We start from the raw sequence: 17,269 nt of genomic DNA, 5'->3' as shown, positions 1-17,269 counted from the left end.
ACGGTCAAACTAGGCAGCTGTAAAATTAGAAATTTTGCTCCGGCTGGTGGCCGGTGCTTGGTATTTCCTCAACTGATCTCAACATGGCTGCCGGGTCACAAACTTTCTCATTTTACAGCTTTTTCTACCCGCTGCAGTTTTAAGATATGCAATATACTGTACAACATATAACCACTATGCAAATAAGTAAATACAAAATGCTGAGAAGTGGGATCTATTAAGTGTGTTAAATATAAATGCAAGAATGGTATAAATAAGAATATTTCTTGAAATGTACATTATAAATACAGTATTAGTGACAAAGTATTGCACAGTTGAATTATTGCACAAATTATTGTACAGTTGAGTTAAGTCAGTATTGTATAGAGCAGCTGACGTGTGAAATAAGTTCAGGATATATACATGGGAAATAAATATGCATACTAAGACATACATAGACAAACATAAATCAGATATGCACGCAGGCTCACACAGAACTGTGAACAGTTTTCATTGGATCTCTACTGAATTAATACTGCTGACAAAACTGACAGCTGACTTCCAGATAACAGATCTGTAAAAATGAAACTCAACACTGTTTCTGCTGTCTTAGTAACTGCACCCTTCAGTTTCATTTCCATTTACAACCAATTTATATCTCATCATGATGGAATGTAAAATATTTATGGTCTTTCAGCTTTCATTATCTTTTACTTTAGTGTCTATAAACCAATAATGTCAGCCTACTTTATATTCCTTTTGGATTTTCCTAATGTGCAGGTCAGGGCCTATAAACTGTGTTTATATGCATATAAAGCTGCAGTGGGTAGAAATGGAGCAAATATGATTACGAAAAGTTATTTTTATAAAGCGGACACTCATCATACTATTCATCAAAAGGGTACAGTAAGTGCTGATGAAGTCAAAAGTCAGGTGCAGAAGTCTAGTTTTCTCTGAAAACACTTGAATTACAATCTGCTGAAAGGTTATTAAGGAATTTTTGCCCAGTGATGCCAACAAATTTCTGCCTGCTGAAGCTTTAAAAGATAAAAAGACTGCCATCACTGTGCCTCTCCTTGCTGAATGAGCATGATGTGGCAACAAATAACTGAATAAAAGCCTGACTAATTAGATTAATGAACGGCTGAAAAAGCTCTTCATGTGCAGACCTGCTCACGCTATCCTGGGTAGAGTTGACCTTTACAGTTCAGGGAGGCAGGTAAAGCGTCAGAGGCTCTTGCCAGCACATTCTTCACATTTCAGCCAGCATCAGTTGGTATGATAAAATCACTGACGACAGAGGAACTTGTCGGACCGGTCTGGTTCGTCTCCAGGACAACTGAGGTTTACGTAGGTGCGACAGACAGACGTGAATGAAACACTGTGTCTGTAGCCAAGAGGGATAAATAAAGGAATGATTGGCTCTCTGGACAGCGTCTATAAACCCACTATTATGTAATTAAAAGCCTATTTAAATTCACCTCACTAATTAAGGATTATTAAATTAATTATAATTTATCATGTATATTAAAATATGATAAATTACACAATACACAAGTATACATACATAAGTAACTAGTAACTGCAGCTGTAAAGTAGTGAAGTAAAACTCACAATATTTACCTCTGAAATGGAGTTGAAGTACAAAGTAGCAGAAAATTTAAATACTCAAGTAAATTAAAAATACTCTAGGTTATACAAATACAGCACAGTAATAAAATACAATGTGTTATTATTATAATTATCTATTTATTATTATCATTATTTGCTCTGTCTTCCCTCTCTCTATTCTTCTTCATCAGTTACAAATACACAACAACATAACCAGCTTTATTAACAACTGGTTTGTATATTTGTAATAACAATAATATTGTTGTATCTATTTTTGTTGTGCTTTGTTTTGTTCTGTCTCTATATTTATGTTTCTGTCTTCCTGGATGTCACTACCTCTGTTTTCTATACTTCCCTTTGCACCAATAAAAAAAAAAAGATAATGAATTAAAAGAAATAGCCCTTTGGAAATAAAACAGTAATTGTTTAAAGGTTAAAACAAATACAAATACAGTACTTGAGTAACTGTACTTAATTACTATTCACCACTAGTATTATCTTTGTGTAACCGTTAACCTCTTCAGCTCCGAGGCTGTGAGAAACAAAGGTCTTTAGGTCAGTTCGCTCTGAGCTTTACAGGAGTCTTGATCCTCTTTAGCTTTTAACATCATCTTTACTGTTATCCTGCTTACACAGGAGTCACATGCTTCACCATCCTTAGGTAAATAATGCCTCAGAGTTCAGGTAATACCTAAGCGATGACACAGATTTATAATAACGATTAAAAAGTGGATTCATGACAAAAACTTAATGTTTCAACCATAATTAATGAATAACTGATACATAGCACGGCACCCACTGATTTGTTTTGTTAAGTCTTCTGACAAACGCTAAATTTCTGACCAAATGTTGTTTATTTCCACTGTAAAGGCTCAGGACAAAGGGGTGATCATGCTTTTACTGTTTTACCTTCAACGCTGTACCAAACTATCAGGTTGGCTGAGTCTGCATCACTTTTAAAACCCTTTATAGATTTATGTTGCTCTTTTTAATTTTCAGTTTCATTTCTCCATGTTTGGTCCTGAATTTCTTGTTGTATTTTATGTGCACCTGATGTGATGATGTGATGGTGTCATACGCAGATCATTAAAGTACACACTATAAAACTATAAACCACACTATAAAAAAAAGACAAGTTAAAGTCCTACATTAAACACACAACACACATAAGTCATAAGTATTATCAACAAAATGCGCCTAAAGTATCAAAAGTAAAAGTACTCATTCTACAGACTGGGCCCTGTCAGTGTTATTATTATTATTATTATTATTTATGCATTACATGCAAACAATACTTGTAATGTTCTAGCTGGTTGAAGTGGGGTTAATTTGAATTGCTTTATATACTTTTGGGTAGTTTAATTGATAATAATGCATCATATTTTATAAACTAATCATAGGTTTTCTTTTTAAAATCTTTATCATCAAACTATAGCTGTAAGTAAATATATACAATATTTGCCTCTAAAATGTGGTTCAGTACGAGAGTAAAAAACAATGTACATGTACATTAAAGTATTATTCAAGTACAGTATTTTTTTTCTACTTTATTTTTTTTTTCGAAATTGTTTTCATATATACAATTTACAGTTCATACTTACAAAAGTAATTAGAAATTATAAAATTAAATAAATAAATAAATAGAAAAAAAATTAGATGAAAAAATAAAAAAGGGGGCAGAGATATAACAACTAAAGTAACTAAAGTACAATATTTGAGTAACTGTAGTTACTTCCACCTGGATTCTTGTATAATTTTGGCTTGGAAAGGTGCTATAAAAATAAATAAATAATAATAATAATAATAATAATAATAATAATAATAATAATAATAATAATAATTTATATAAATAATAAAATACTTTATATAAAATAATAAATAATAACATATTTTATATAAAATAATAAAATAATTTATATAAAATAACAAAATAATTTATATAGAATAATACATAATAAAATATTTTATATAAAATAATAAAATAATTTATATAAAATAATAAATAATAAAATGATTTATATAAAATAATAATATAATAATAAATAAATAATGTTAGTTCCTTATGATCAGAATGATTGTTTTATTATAACCATGAGAGCAGAATAGTCATCTTATTTCCCATCAACATTTTACTTCCTGTTGAAAGTCCAAACACTTTGATGACCGTTACAAAATAAAAGCCCATTTGGCATTTTATCAAGATGCTGGATAGTTGAACTGTTCCTAAACATGTTTGTGATGGGAATTCATCAAATAGTTGCTTCATTTTTCTACCAAATCAGTCAGCCCTGCTGCCATGTAGATATACTGTATAGAAGACATACACCACAGTGTGCTTTGAATGAATGCGCAGGTGAGATTTGTGCAGGAATGTGAGGCCTCACCTGTTGGGAGTGTTTAATAAAAACACAGGGAGGCACAGTGAAAGGGGAGTGGGCGGGGTTTAGCTCCATTTTCTCTGTCTGTCTCGAAAAAGTTTGCACCACCAAACCTCACAAGAGTCAGGTTCACCTGGTGCGCGCGGTGCACCTGTCGCGACAGTATAGCTCACCTGCGCTTTACCTCGGATCTACCTGTTGATTCAAGATGCGTCAATAATCCAGCACGAACCGACCAGACGTATCAACACATTAACTACCAAATAAAATAATCATGAAGAAGGGAGCGTTGCATTTTCTGGGTCGAAAGAAGTCTCTGTTCGACACCAATATGCCAGCCAGAGACATGGGTGAGTACACTGCTTTACTGGGCCCACTGGCTTTAATGGAGAATAATAGGTATTCAACTATTTACTGAAGAATAACACGACCTTTGTACTTGGTGTTGACATGGACAAACGGAGCTCCCATATGTCCACTTCATATACCTCCTGAAGGAAATCTCAGCAGTATTTCAGTATTTAAATGTCATGTCCTGATGAACAGGTGTGTGTGATTCATTCATGAAATACCTGCTTCTCTAATGTTTAAGTTCCTTCATGGTAAATCTGTGACCTTGCTGCATACCTGGCTCCACTCACACACTGACCCTCTGTCCTCCACCAATTGTGTTCACTCAGTGTGATTTAGTGTTGCCTTAACAATGCTTTGAGGAAACTGTTTAGGAAACTCCAGCCAAGTGGGGAAAGTTTGGTTGTAACTGAATATGCAAGATTGAATAGTCTGTAATTGGAATTATGTCTAAAGCAGCTGCTTTTATTGTGTTTATTTAAGTATTATTTAAGTTTAGACACAAAGTGTAGTTTTTCTAAAATTATGATCTAGTGATTGTGGTATCACCTACAATTATTGAAGGGCAGAGCACTATATCAATATTATAGCGATATCGTGATATGAACTCACTTTTTAAGAATTTATTTTTTGTGATTTTATTTATATTTTATGACTCTCTGGGTTTGTATGTGTTTAGTTATTGGCTTTTAGGACACAAATGTGTTCTGTTTTTATTGTAAAGCACTGTGTAACTATGTTTTGAAAGGTGCTATATAAATAAAGATTATTCATATTATTATTATTATATGAGACTACGTATCATCTTAGATTTTGGTAATATCGTAATACGACATAAGTGTTGTCTTTTCCTGGTTTTAAAGGCTACATAAAGGGATATCATTTTCTGAACTTACCAGATTGTTCTAGCTGCTCTATTATTTGTCTTTACTTTACCAACTTAGTCAGTATATCCACATTACTGATGATTATTTAATAAAAATCAAATTGTGTAAATATAAATATTTTGTAAAAGCACTAATCGTCAGCTCTACGATATCGTCGCAATATCGATATTGAGGTATTTTTACCAAACACATTGTGATATTTGATTTTATCCATATCGCCCATCCCTAAATTTAAATATTCTGAAGAAAATATGATGATACAGATTAGATATTTTGTCATTGGAACACATATTAGTACTTTAAGATCATAGTAAAACAACATATAACAGCATATATACATACCATTACAGCTGAGCAATCTTCATTTGCGAAGGAAGACCATGAGATGCAGTAGAATGCTCTAGAAAAAGATAGTAAGTGGACCTTGAGTTCATTTTTGAGCGTGAAATATTGATTATTTATTCATAGAATTATATTGCATAGCCTTTACGACAAGGAAACTCAAACAGTACACCATTATATTCAATTAAAATCAGACAATATCCACCATTTGATTGACGATAGCAGGAAACTGGATGGATTACTATGCAAATAAGCATCATGAGAGAGAATATTTGCCTATTTAAATTAGGCAGGTGCACAACAGGGAAGCTAATAATTTGGTTAGACTGGTTTAACACCACGGCAAATTCTTTCTATAGACGTTCATACAGAGTTGATGACACAGTTGTATTTCTTTTTTTAGTGACGCAATCATATTTTTCGTCTAAAGTGCGTGAACATCACAGGGACAACGTGATACTTATTAGGTAAAGGAAAAATACTTTGCGTTCCTTCGGTGTCTCTTCAATGAAAGGTGTTGCTCTAGATGGCAGACATGACATGCAGACTAAGTGGCTCTGAATGACAAGCTTCCTTCATCAGTCACTTATTGGACAAACAAAGATGACTGACATGGGAATGAAAAAGGAATGTACGAAAAAGGAATGTCTTTTCTCCAGTCGACCGCGGTGACATCTGAGATTAACAGTTAGTTTAGCAGAACGGTTTCTCATTCTTTCAAGTTGGATGGGGATATGTTTAGTGACTGTCTCAGTGCTCTTTCAACTCACCTCTCCCCTTTGAACTGAACACAAATGTGAGATTAAGACCAAAAGAACATTTTCTGACCATTTCCACAAAACATTGACAAATTATATAAATATCTATTTTGACGCTTTGACTTCAAATTGCAGGATCATTATGCTCTGCTGTTTGCAGTACAAACAATAAATGCGTAATAAATAAATAAACTTTCATTGAAAACTTTCATTTTTAGCCGACAACTTAAATTCATTTAAAGGTGCTCAATATGATATCCAGAGCATTAATATAGCAGCAAACAACTATTGTCTATGTAAAGATATAGAGGAGTAATGTCTACCTGAGCAGAGAATGAAGTCGCTCTCCCTCTGTGTGTGTTGTAATCCAAGTTTCTCTGTGTTTTGTTGGCATAGCCAGGCGGGCAGCATGTGCTTTTAGTGCATGTTCGTGCATGTGAGCGTGCTCCACTGCGACCGCCGCTCTGCACTGCTGTCATACGGCAGTTACAGCTGATAACGCTGCCCTCACGTCATCGCGGAAGTGTAGCACCTACCCTCCAGTTCCCCCTCAGATTAACACTGTTAGTGCTGTCTGCACTATTGACGTTATTTTCACTGTTAGCTGCTAGCCACCATCGCCATGTTGAGAGCCGTGCAGAGGAAATAGAAATGCTCCCAGTCTTGCATTTAGCACCTTTAACCTAAATTTATCCCAAGAAATGTTCAAATCCTGAATCATAAGCGGAAATATAATTAATATTATTTAGGGCTGTCAAAGTTAACACAATAATAACAATCAATCTTTCGGAGGTTGTAGCAGGCTCAGTTTTAAAGCTAGAGTGAAGATACTGGCATCATATGAAACTGAAACCTAAGGAATCCATTAGTACCAACCATGTCATACTAGCTTGTCGCAAAGGGGGGTAAATAACGCTCCAAACTTGCGCTACATTTTGGCAAGGAAAAAATATCATGGCCATTTTCAAAGGAGTCCCCTGACCTCTAAACTCAAGCTATGCTAATGAAAATGGGTTCTATGGGTACCCACGAGTCTCCCCTTTACAGACATGCCCACTTTGATATCACATGCAGTTTGGGGCAAGTCATAGTCATGTCAGCACACTGACACACTGACAGCTTTTGGGTTTGAGATGGCATGTTATGATTTGAGCATATTTTTTATGCTAAATGCAGTACCTGTGAGGGTTTCTGGACAATATTTGTCATTGTTTTGTGTTGTTAATTGATTTCCGATAATAAATATATACATTTCCACAAAGCAAGCATATTTGCCCACTTCCATGTTGATAAGAGTATTAAATACTTGACAAATCTCCCTTACATTACATTACCCGTACATTTGAACAGATAAAAAATTATAATTAATATGCAATTAATAGCAATTAAATATGGACAATCATGTGATTAATCATAATTAAATATTTTAATCGATTGACAGCCCTAATATTATTGTGTCTTAATGTGTCTAATAAGTTGTGTTGCTGTAATTAACTTCAGTTACCACCTTAACTAAACTTTCACTTCAACACAAGGTTGAAATATGAACAAAGATTATAGTCATCTGTTCAGCTGCCCGTAGCTATTTAGTTGTCAACAACAAAACTACCTTTAACAGCACATGGGGTCACACTGTAGATCATTAGGTTGAGTGACAGATACTAAGAGGCCACTTTGGTGCAACAGTATCTCATTACCTGCACAATGGTCAGAATGTTCTAATCTTAACCAGAAAGGAGAACAGTATGCTAATGGACTCGGTGCAGTTTCGGATGGTGAAAATGTGCTCAAAAGGCTTTTTGGTATTTTATAAACTAATGTATTTCCGGAAAAAATAATCATAAATACTTCATAATGACAGCAACAATGTGAATTTATTGTTCTTTTCAATCGAAAATGATCCGCCCGTGTTCATCCGTGTCTTCTTACACTAACCACATTGTTTGTCCTCTCTGGCCAAATTATTCACAGAGCTTTGAGCATGAATTGGATGGATAAAAGCATGAACTGAAACCTGCTTTGCTCACAAAGGAATGACAAATCTTTTGCTTTTTATCTCCTCAGACAATGTGGAGCTGGTGCTGGGGTCATCAGCGATCCCCGAGTCAGGAACTGCCAGCGTGCGGGCCAGACCCACCGTCAAGCATTACGCTGTGAGTATCTCAGTAAAGCTTCATGGTGCATATACTACACACATTGACATTTATCACTCTGACATTGCAATAACACAAGATGTGCGTCACTCTGAGCAGACTCCACCCCGTCGTTTATCCAACTGAAGGATTACTTCATCTTGTACTCCGTAATCTGCAGAGCTGCACAGATGCAAATGAACTGATAAAAGACAGTTTAGTGTTTGACTGTGTTTGAATCTGGGTCAGCTCGAACAAGCACAAGACATGTTACCAAGTGTTTGTTAATCAATAATTTGTAATTTTCCTAGTTGAGCATTGACACCAGTCAGAGATGTTGGTGTCTGTAATAACTACAATATGTCCTCATGTGGGAGTGAAAACACTGACGCTGTGAAAGATGGCGTAACTCACAGTGTGATATCATCACGTCAAGTTGTCCACAGTAAAGATGGTATCACCATCTAGGTACATTACAGTACGTACTGTAAAACAAAAGCTAAATGTGGAAATTCGTTTTCAAAAATCAAGAGTAAGTCATAAACAGTACAGTGCCGTAATCATTTATTTAATTCAGAGGAATTTTAAAACTGAAAATTTTATGTGAAGAAATTACTGCAAAAAATGCAAATTACATTGCACAGTCAGTGATTCATACATTTAATAGAAACTTCCATATTTGGTTCCAGTGTATTGATAAAGTATCACCAGTGGTGGAAAGTAACTAAGTACATTAACTCAAGTACTTTATTTATTTTGAGTTACCCGAGTAGTTTCATTTGATTCTACTTCATACATCTACACCACCACATTTCAGAGGGAAGTATTATACTTTTTACTCAACTACATTTATCTGACAGCTAAAATTATGATTACTTTCAGATTTAGATTTTACATAAAAAGATATAATATGTTTATATAAAACCATCCTCAACAATGTATTGTTTATATAAAACAAAACATTGTTAAGGATTAAACCAGTGGTACTCTACCTTTTTGGCTTGCAGCCCCTTATATAAAAAAAGTGTCTAGTTTAGCACTTTAGCCTTTGATAATCAAAAAACATTTTGCTGATAACACTTTTTTACTTTTACTGAAGTAGAATTTTGAATGCAAGACTTTTACTTGTGATGGAATAGTTTCACATTGTGGTTTTGGTACTTTTACTTAAAGGCCCCATATTGTAGAAAGTGAGATGTCTTTTTTGATTATAAAGGTGCTATATAAATACTGAGAAAGTATCAAAATGCTCAATCCACAGAGAAACGCACACAGCCCGTTTTCAGAAGCTGTTCTTTTAAATGAGCCGTCAGGTCCTCTGTAAGGTTGTGATGTCACAACTATACAGTCACCTGTAGAAGTGCCGCTAAACTCCGTCTAGTCGACGCACACAGTGATTCCCCCGGTGCAGTGATGCTGTGAAGACGGCGACAGCGCTGATGCGAAAGACCAGAAAACGCTGACCAATCAGAGCAGACTGGGCTTTTTCGGGAGTGGGGCTTAAAGAGACAGGTGCTAAAACGGAGTGTTTCAGACAGAGGGTGAATACAGGTATATTCAGACAGACAGTATGAGGAAAATAATGTGTTTTTTTAACATTAAAGCATTTAAACATGTTCTAGTAGAAACCCAAAATATAAGTATGAACCTGAAAATGAGCATTATATGTCTCCTTTAAGTAAAGATCCCAATACTTCTTCCACCACTGTGTATCTCAAGTGTGGATATCCCAATATAATGCTGTATTTTTCATTTATAAGTGGTTTAGGAAGATTCACCTTAACTAGTAGCTTTAGCAGTCCGTATGGCTGTCAGGCCTCCAATTATATCGTCATGTTGCAGATATAAATAAAGAGCTTATCTCTGCTCTGGTTCACACACCTCAGTGTTTGGGAGTGTTCTGTGAATGCGTCTGTGGCATGTGTTGGACGTGGCACACCCAGCAGCACATGGGTAGGACAGCTGAGATGGCTGTGACAGATGAAAGTGAGTCATAGTGACGGTAACAAAGAGAGGAAATCAAACCGGATCATACGCCATCTTTACTGACACGCCCTCGTCCTGTGGTGCAGTGTTCATACCTTTCCGAGAAGCTAACAAGTGTCCTGTGGTTATTAGGCAAGAGAGTATTGTTCTTTAAGGCGTGATATCAGGCAGATGTCCAATTTAATTAAAGGTGCTCTATACGATATCCAGAGCAGCATTTTTATGTAGACAAATATTTTTTTTAAATAATAATACATCCACTGAGTCTTTAGAAAGGTGCTGAATAAAATTATTGCTTTTCCTGAAGAGAACTTGTTATGATTGTGAATTAATCATTTAAAAAATTTTGGAGGGTCCAAAATGATTGTTTTGTTTATCTGTGTGGAGAATATCTAACATTTGGTTTCCACCTCTAATGAGGCTTGTGAGCCAATAGTAAAACAACGTTGGTATCACGTGGTATCTCTGGGTCGTCAGTTAGTGTGTAAAAAATGGATAAATGGCTGAGATTGACGGTAAGTGCCTGGCAACGACTTGTTGTGAAGTAAATGCAAGGGAACGAGGAGGGAGAATGTGACATCAACTGGCTGAATGTGATCAATAGCACCTTTAGCATTGCAGCAAACAACTATTTGCTATGTAAAGATATAGAGGAGTAATGTCTCCCTGAGCAGAGAATGAAGTCGCTCTCCCTTGCGCGTGTTGTAATCAGAGCTTCTCCGTGCTTTGTTGACATGGCCAGCCTGCATGCCTTTTAGCGCATGTTTGTGCATGTGAATGTGCCTCACTGGCGAGCCGCTCTGCACTGCGCTCATATGGTGGTTACAGCTGATAACGCCGCCTTGACCAACGGCGCCGTTGCGGAAACATAGTGACTATCCCCCGGTTCTCCCCCAGGTCAACACTGTTAGCACTGTTCGCTACGAGCTGCCGGCTGGTCGTGTCTAGAAGGGAGCCCGCAAATTGCGAAGTCTGATCTGAGATCTTCCAGACTCGCTGCTTTTCGAAGTCAATGCCTAACCTTAACAGTCTTGCAAGAGTTTCCCCAGTTTGCTGGCTCTCCTCTAGCTACTACCTGCCGGCTCAGCCGTCGCCATGTTGAGACCCGTGCGGAGGCAATAGAAATGCTCCCAATTTCGCATTTAGCACCTTTAATCTCGAATACAAGCATTTAAAGTGCTGAGAAGCACTATACATAAAGCAGTATACTAGCAACTTTTACATCCTAATTAATAACCAGGCTAATTTATTGCATTTAGCAGATTACTCAAAGAGTCTGCATCACAAAAACATCCAGAGGTACAGCAGTAAAAATATGTTTTGTGTTGTTGGAGTGTTCTTTTTTTCCTTTTGAAGGGCATATACCCGGTTAACTCTCATGGACTGGTATTGTGTCAACACAGTCTTTGTTTATTTTTGGTGGCTTTCTGGCCATGAACAGCAAATCTCTCTTAGACACGCACATACACACTCACAGGTATGTAAGTGATGGCATGCAGATTTCTCAGCCAGGCCCAGGTTAACACTAGGACAAGGTGATAAATCATATTCCTATGAATCACTGCGTGCTTCTCATGAGTGAAGTATGTGAAAGCACGGTGTACAAAATGATTCTTTAGAAACCTCCACCTCTAGTTTAATCAACCTAAGAACAGCCTAAAAAATGCACTATTTGGAAACAGACATAACAAATTCATACATTTTGTTACAGAATAGTGAGTTATAGTAAAACAATGACTTTTATTTTCTGTCAGAGCACATTTTATTATATTCATTATATTATATATATATATATATATATATTATAAAACCAAGATCTGAGAGCCAGTGGAAATACTTGGTTGCAACATTTGTAGATGCCAATAACATCACAAGTAATGCCGTTGTCTGTTTCAAAGGTACATTGAGCTCTGTTGAGAACTGGTTTGTTCACTCCAGCGGTGAATAGTTGGCAGCGCTTCTCGAACAGGATGTAGTGTTTATGTCATGTATATGTCATGCTGTTCTGTTTCTTGTGTCTCAGATGTTGAAATAACAACAGTTTGATGTTTTTTTGTTTTTTCCTCACAGTCCTCATATGAGAGTTTTTCACCGTTTGCCGTCCCGACACCCACAGTCCCCGACCTCCCCCCTATGAACGGTCCAAAGACCAACGGTTCAGGTGAGAGTTTGTCTACCTACCTCAAATATGTACTCTGAGTTTAACATGCAACACACTAGCATTTCATTATTTACACTCTGAGGGACCCAGATCATTTGTGGCGCCTTTACTCAGACTCAGTTGATGGATCACAACAACCAGAATGTCTCCATAAAGGGTTGAAAATGCAGGGCAGGTAAATGTTTGTCCAGGCTGTTGCTCAATAACCCTCCTGATTGTGTCCAAACCGCCATACCAGATGGCAGGCATATTTACAGAATGGGAGTGTTTGCATTTATTAAAAGAAGTGGTTATCATTTGTTTAATTTTAGCTGTGAACAATTCTAAATCTATGTAAGATTACGTCTGTATATCACTTGTTTATCAGACTTTAAACTGTAGACTTCTTTCATTTTTAAATGTTGCTGATTCTTTAGGATCTATCTAGTTATTTCTAGTTTTTTAGTGAATTGTTAATGTAGAATAGAAGCCTGATTGTATCCAGGATCAATCCATTATGTATTATTATTATTTTATTATCTTATTTAAATACTTAAAGAGGACCTATCATGCTCATTTTCAGGTTCATACTTGTATTTTGGGTTTCTACTAGAACATGTATAAGTATTGTTATACAAGTATTATGCAAATGTGTTACTTGGTGACATCACCACGTTACGGAAGAAAAGGCAGGACTTCAGTCAAGACGTTTCAGGCAGTTTAGGAGTAGTGTTTCTGTGGGGGAGAGTAACTCCCTTTGACATGGACTTTGGGCTTTGTAACTTTGCAGACCTTTTACATGCACAAAAAACTGTATAGGGAAAAAGCATAATAGGTCCTCTTTAACATTTCTCACATACTTATGAATACTTCTACAGTATGTTGTATGTATGCTTAAAACATGTGAAATATTGTTCCTGCTCCACAGTGTACAACAGTTCTGAACTTTTACCAATTATTCTCTCTTTTCTTTTTTCCCGTAGTCGGTGGAAATCACTTGTCCAATGGATCTGTTATATCTGTGCCTGACCTTGTGGAGGAGGAGGAAATATTTGTTCCTCCTCCTCCCTCTATGGCACCTCCACCCCCTCCAGGGGCATTTGTCCCTCCTCCTCTAGACTTCATGGGTGACCTGAACAGTCTAAACTTGGCAACCCTTCAGCCTGCTCCAACACCGAACTCACCGGCACCCTTCTTGGAGGAGGAAGACTTAACCTTCATGAAACCGCCACCAATGGCTCCGCCAAAGCCTCCGTCTACTTCCTCTAGTGGCTCTGAATTATCCGTACCCATTTCTGCTTCATCGCCACTGAAAGTTCCTGAGCGTCCAACCTTTTCCCCGCCAGAGCCTCCTTCTGAAAGGCAACACAAGACTCTTAAGAAACCACCTCCAAAACCCATTAGACTGTCCTCTATGTCCACCTTTGAATCCCCACCAGTGACTCCTGCCCCAACTCCCCCTGCGCAGACACCCACACTGTCTACTTTCAATCCCCAAAACACAGCAAAGCTTTACTATGTTCCTCAGACCTCAATCCTCAGTGGGTATGAAGAGCAGGACACAAAACCCAAGCAGATGTTACTCCTGGAAGATTCAGCGTCTGTTAACTCTGCCCCAGTGCTTGTCCAGGTGGATGGGAAAGCCCCTAAAGTGGTTTCACCGTCTAAACCAGTTCCCAGAGATGTACAGGAGCTGATGGAGAACGTACGAGTGACCCAACCCTCTCAATCACCCCTCCCTGAGCCAAACAAGGAGGCTAAAACGGAGATAGTTTCAGCACAGCCAGAAATGGACAAACCTCTCCGGACTCCACATCAGACGTCACCACTGCTTCAAAAACTGATGGGTACTCCGGTGAAAGCTGAGCCCACCAAGGACAAACTCGAAGGATCTCCAGGTCAGACTCACTTATTCAGTCCGTTGATAGATTGTAAACTACGCAACCTGAAGAGTAGTGAAACCAACGGTGCACGAGATGCACCTTCAGCTTCTCCTCTGGCTCTTTTACTAGCAGCTAAAGAAAGAGACAAATATAAATCGAGTAACCCTCTTTCGCGGGAAAACAGCGCCAAGACAAATGAGCAGCCCAGTGCAAGCATTCAACCGAGTGACTCGAGTCTCAATTCCTTTATCGTCACTCCAAGGTCCAGCTCATCCTCTTCTGTAACATCTCTCGAAAGAACGCAGGAGAGTCTAAAGTCCGTCAGTCCTGTGGTACATACGCAAACAGTTCAGACTCCGGTAAAATCCAGCAGTCCTACTCCGGTCAAGTATCAGATGCCATCCGCCAGCTCAGCTCTCAGTAGGATGGCTTCATCCCCAAGTGTGACCACCAACCTGGTTGAGCAGAAGCTAAATGCAGTGCAAAGCCCCTCAAAGTCTCAACCCACACAGCCTGAGGAGTTGAGTATGCCATTACTCCCTCCGCCGCCAGAGTTTGGTGATTTTGACGACTTTATGGAGCCCCCTCCTTCCATGCCTCCACCCGACCCTCCCATGAAAAAGGCACAAATTCTCCCTCCATATCATGTTCCACCTCCTCCTCCAAAAGCCAAACCCCCAGCAGCTCCAAAGCTCCCACCTCCTGACATCAATGTCAAATCAAAGCTGCAAATCCCAACGAAACCCAAGGCGGCCCCTGCTCAGCTACCACCCGCTATTTCCTCCAGCCAGGCCACACTGCTCAGCATCTTACAAAAGAAGATGTTGGAAATGGAAGACAGAATGACCCCAGCAAAGGAGGCAGAGTACACGTCCGATGACTGGGGCACCCCCTTGTCCGAGGAGGACAACAAGGTCCCTGTTGTCCCCACAGCCACACCACAAAGCAAGAATTACCCTGTGGTCAACAAAGTCCCAACCCTGAACATGCAGGAGCTGGAGGCTAAAGTGCTCAGGAAGTCTCAGGAGACCTCCCCAGTGAAAGCACCCACCAGGTGAGAGCGCTCGAATATGACTATAGAGTGTTGCAGGAATGAGTCTTAAAACCTGGAAATTAGTATTTTAGCACTTCCGGTTCCCTTTGTCCTTTACAGTACGACCCTCTAACTTACTATTGTTGAATAATTATATTATTATTTAGACATATCACAGCCTTCGTCTGAACATTTAATTATTCTGGAAATGTAAAATCATAGTCTGTAAATCAAAAAGGCAGATTCAGAAACCTTTTAAATAATGTTCCATTAATTATATTTGTTCACAACTAAAAAAAAGTTATGAACAGTTCACTAATTATTTTACAAAAGGGAGTACTGGCCCACTTCGAGCACTGTTTACGTGTCTTAAACAAGGCGGTTGCTAACAAGTGGCTAAATGAGACTACTAAACGTCATCACGCCGACTCGTCCGCCGTTACAGCCTCGTTGTGTATACTCGCGACCGTGCTGTAGTTCGTTTATATCCTAACATTATTATTATATATTATTAACATTATCTTGCTGAATAAAACGTGTAAGTATCATAAACGTGTGTTTGCCACAGAGCTTATTTTCTGCAATAATCCAAAACCCAATGGAAAAATCCCATTGGCTTTCTATCGAGGGAACCCAGGGCGATGCTAACTTCCTGGTTGTTCTACAAAAATACGTCATCCCTGCAGCACTCAATAACCCCAGTGTTTGTTTGTGTACAGTATCAACTCATAATCATGAATGTGTTCTTCTTTACAGCAACGGAACGCAGTCAAAACATCAGCACGGTAAGACCTTTACAATTCGGCCTGGAACCAAACAGCCTATTACTCTCGCCAGTGAAGGGGATCCTTAATGAGATAAGTGTTCTTCTGTTTAGCACAAATTGCACGTGATGGGATGATGCGATTTTGCATCAGAGGGAATTTGTACAATGGGGGTAAAAGAGCACTTTGAACAAATGATGTTAGCAAATATGTTAAAAATGTTTCATAACAATAGCCTGAATGTACTCTGAATGTATTTCTCAATCTTTGAAGAACACGCTATCACTGTCAAATCGTGTTTTTGTATATTATTTTTTAAGTGTTAGTCCATTTTTTTAAAGTGTTTTTTTTTGGCTGCTGCTGTTTATTCAGTGTAGAGGTATATGTTGCATATGTTGCCTTTTTAACCAAAGCTTTTAATCAGCCTCATTGCCACATGGTTAATATTCATAATTAAAGGTCCCACATTGTAAAAAATCATATTTTTATATCTTTTATATTATAAAGCAGGTTTAAGTGCTTTATAAATACTGTGAAAGTATCGAAGCGCTCAATTTACAGAGAAATGCACACAGCCCGTATTCAGAAATTGTGCTATTGAAACAAGCTTTCAGGATTTCGGTGAATCTGTGATGTCACAAATATACAATATTTAGCCCATTACACGGTTTTAAATGTAAACATTCTAAATGTGTCCCAGTTTATATCTTGTTGCAGTGTATGTTAATGACATCAGCTGACAGGAAGTAAACATGGACCCAAACGGTTGCCAGGCAACGCAATTGGACTTGGACTTGGACTTATATAGCGCTTTTCTAGTCTTCCGACCACTCAAAGCGCTTTACACTACATGTCAGTATTCACCCATTCACACACACATTCATACACTGATGGCAGAGGCTACTAAGGTGCCAACTTTGCCCATCAGGATTTAATCTAAATACTCATTCAATTTGGGGTTAAGTGTCTTGCTCAAGGACACATCGACATGTGACCCGGAGCAGCCGGGGATCGAACCACCGACC

General features: G+C 38.0%; 1 protein-coding gene across 1 annotated transcript; it reads left to right on the top strand.

Moving 5' to 3' along the window:
• Positions 1-4,043: 4,043 nt before the first annotated feature.
• LOC141767423 (uncharacterized) lies at positions 4,044-17,022 on the top strand. The gene is made up of 5 exons (XM_074634704.1): positions 4,044-4,318; positions 8,371-8,459; positions 12,495-12,585; positions 13,548-15,501; positions 16,237-17,022. The coding sequence occupies exons 1-5, from the start codon at positions 4,243-4,245 to the stop codon at positions 16,331-16,333; spliced, it is 2,307 nt and encodes a 768-aa protein (XP_074490805.1). The 5' UTR covers positions 4,044-4,242; the 3' UTR covers positions 16,334-17,022.
• The last annotated feature ends 247 nt before the right edge of the window (positions 17,023-17,269 follow it).

Source organism: Sebastes fasciatus, chromosome 1 (assembly GCF_043250625.1).
Source record: "Sebastes fasciatus isolate fSebFas1 chromosome 1, fSebFas1.pri, whole genome shotgun sequence".
NCBI lineage: Eukaryota > Metazoa > Chordata > Actinopteri > Perciformes > Sebastidae > Sebastes > Sebastes fasciatus.
This window is presented reverse-complemented; position numbering and strand designations above follow the sequence as displayed.

What these genes read in the sequence shown, in the direction of transcription:
- LOC141767423 (XM_074634704.1), top strand. Translation starts at nt 4,243, where the DNA reads ATGAAGAAGGGAGCGTTGCATTTTCTGGGTCGAAAGAAGTCTCTGTTC. An exon ending in TATGCCAGCCAGAGACATGG is followed by an intron (nt 4,319 to 8,370) that starts GTGAGTACACTG and finishes TTATCTCCTCAG; the next exon opens with ACAATGTGGAGCTGGTGCTG. An exon ending in CCACCGTCAAGCATTACGCT is followed by an intron (nt 8,460 to 12,494) that starts GTGAGTATCTCA and finishes TTTTCCTCACAG; the next exon opens with TCCTCATATGAGAGTTTTTC.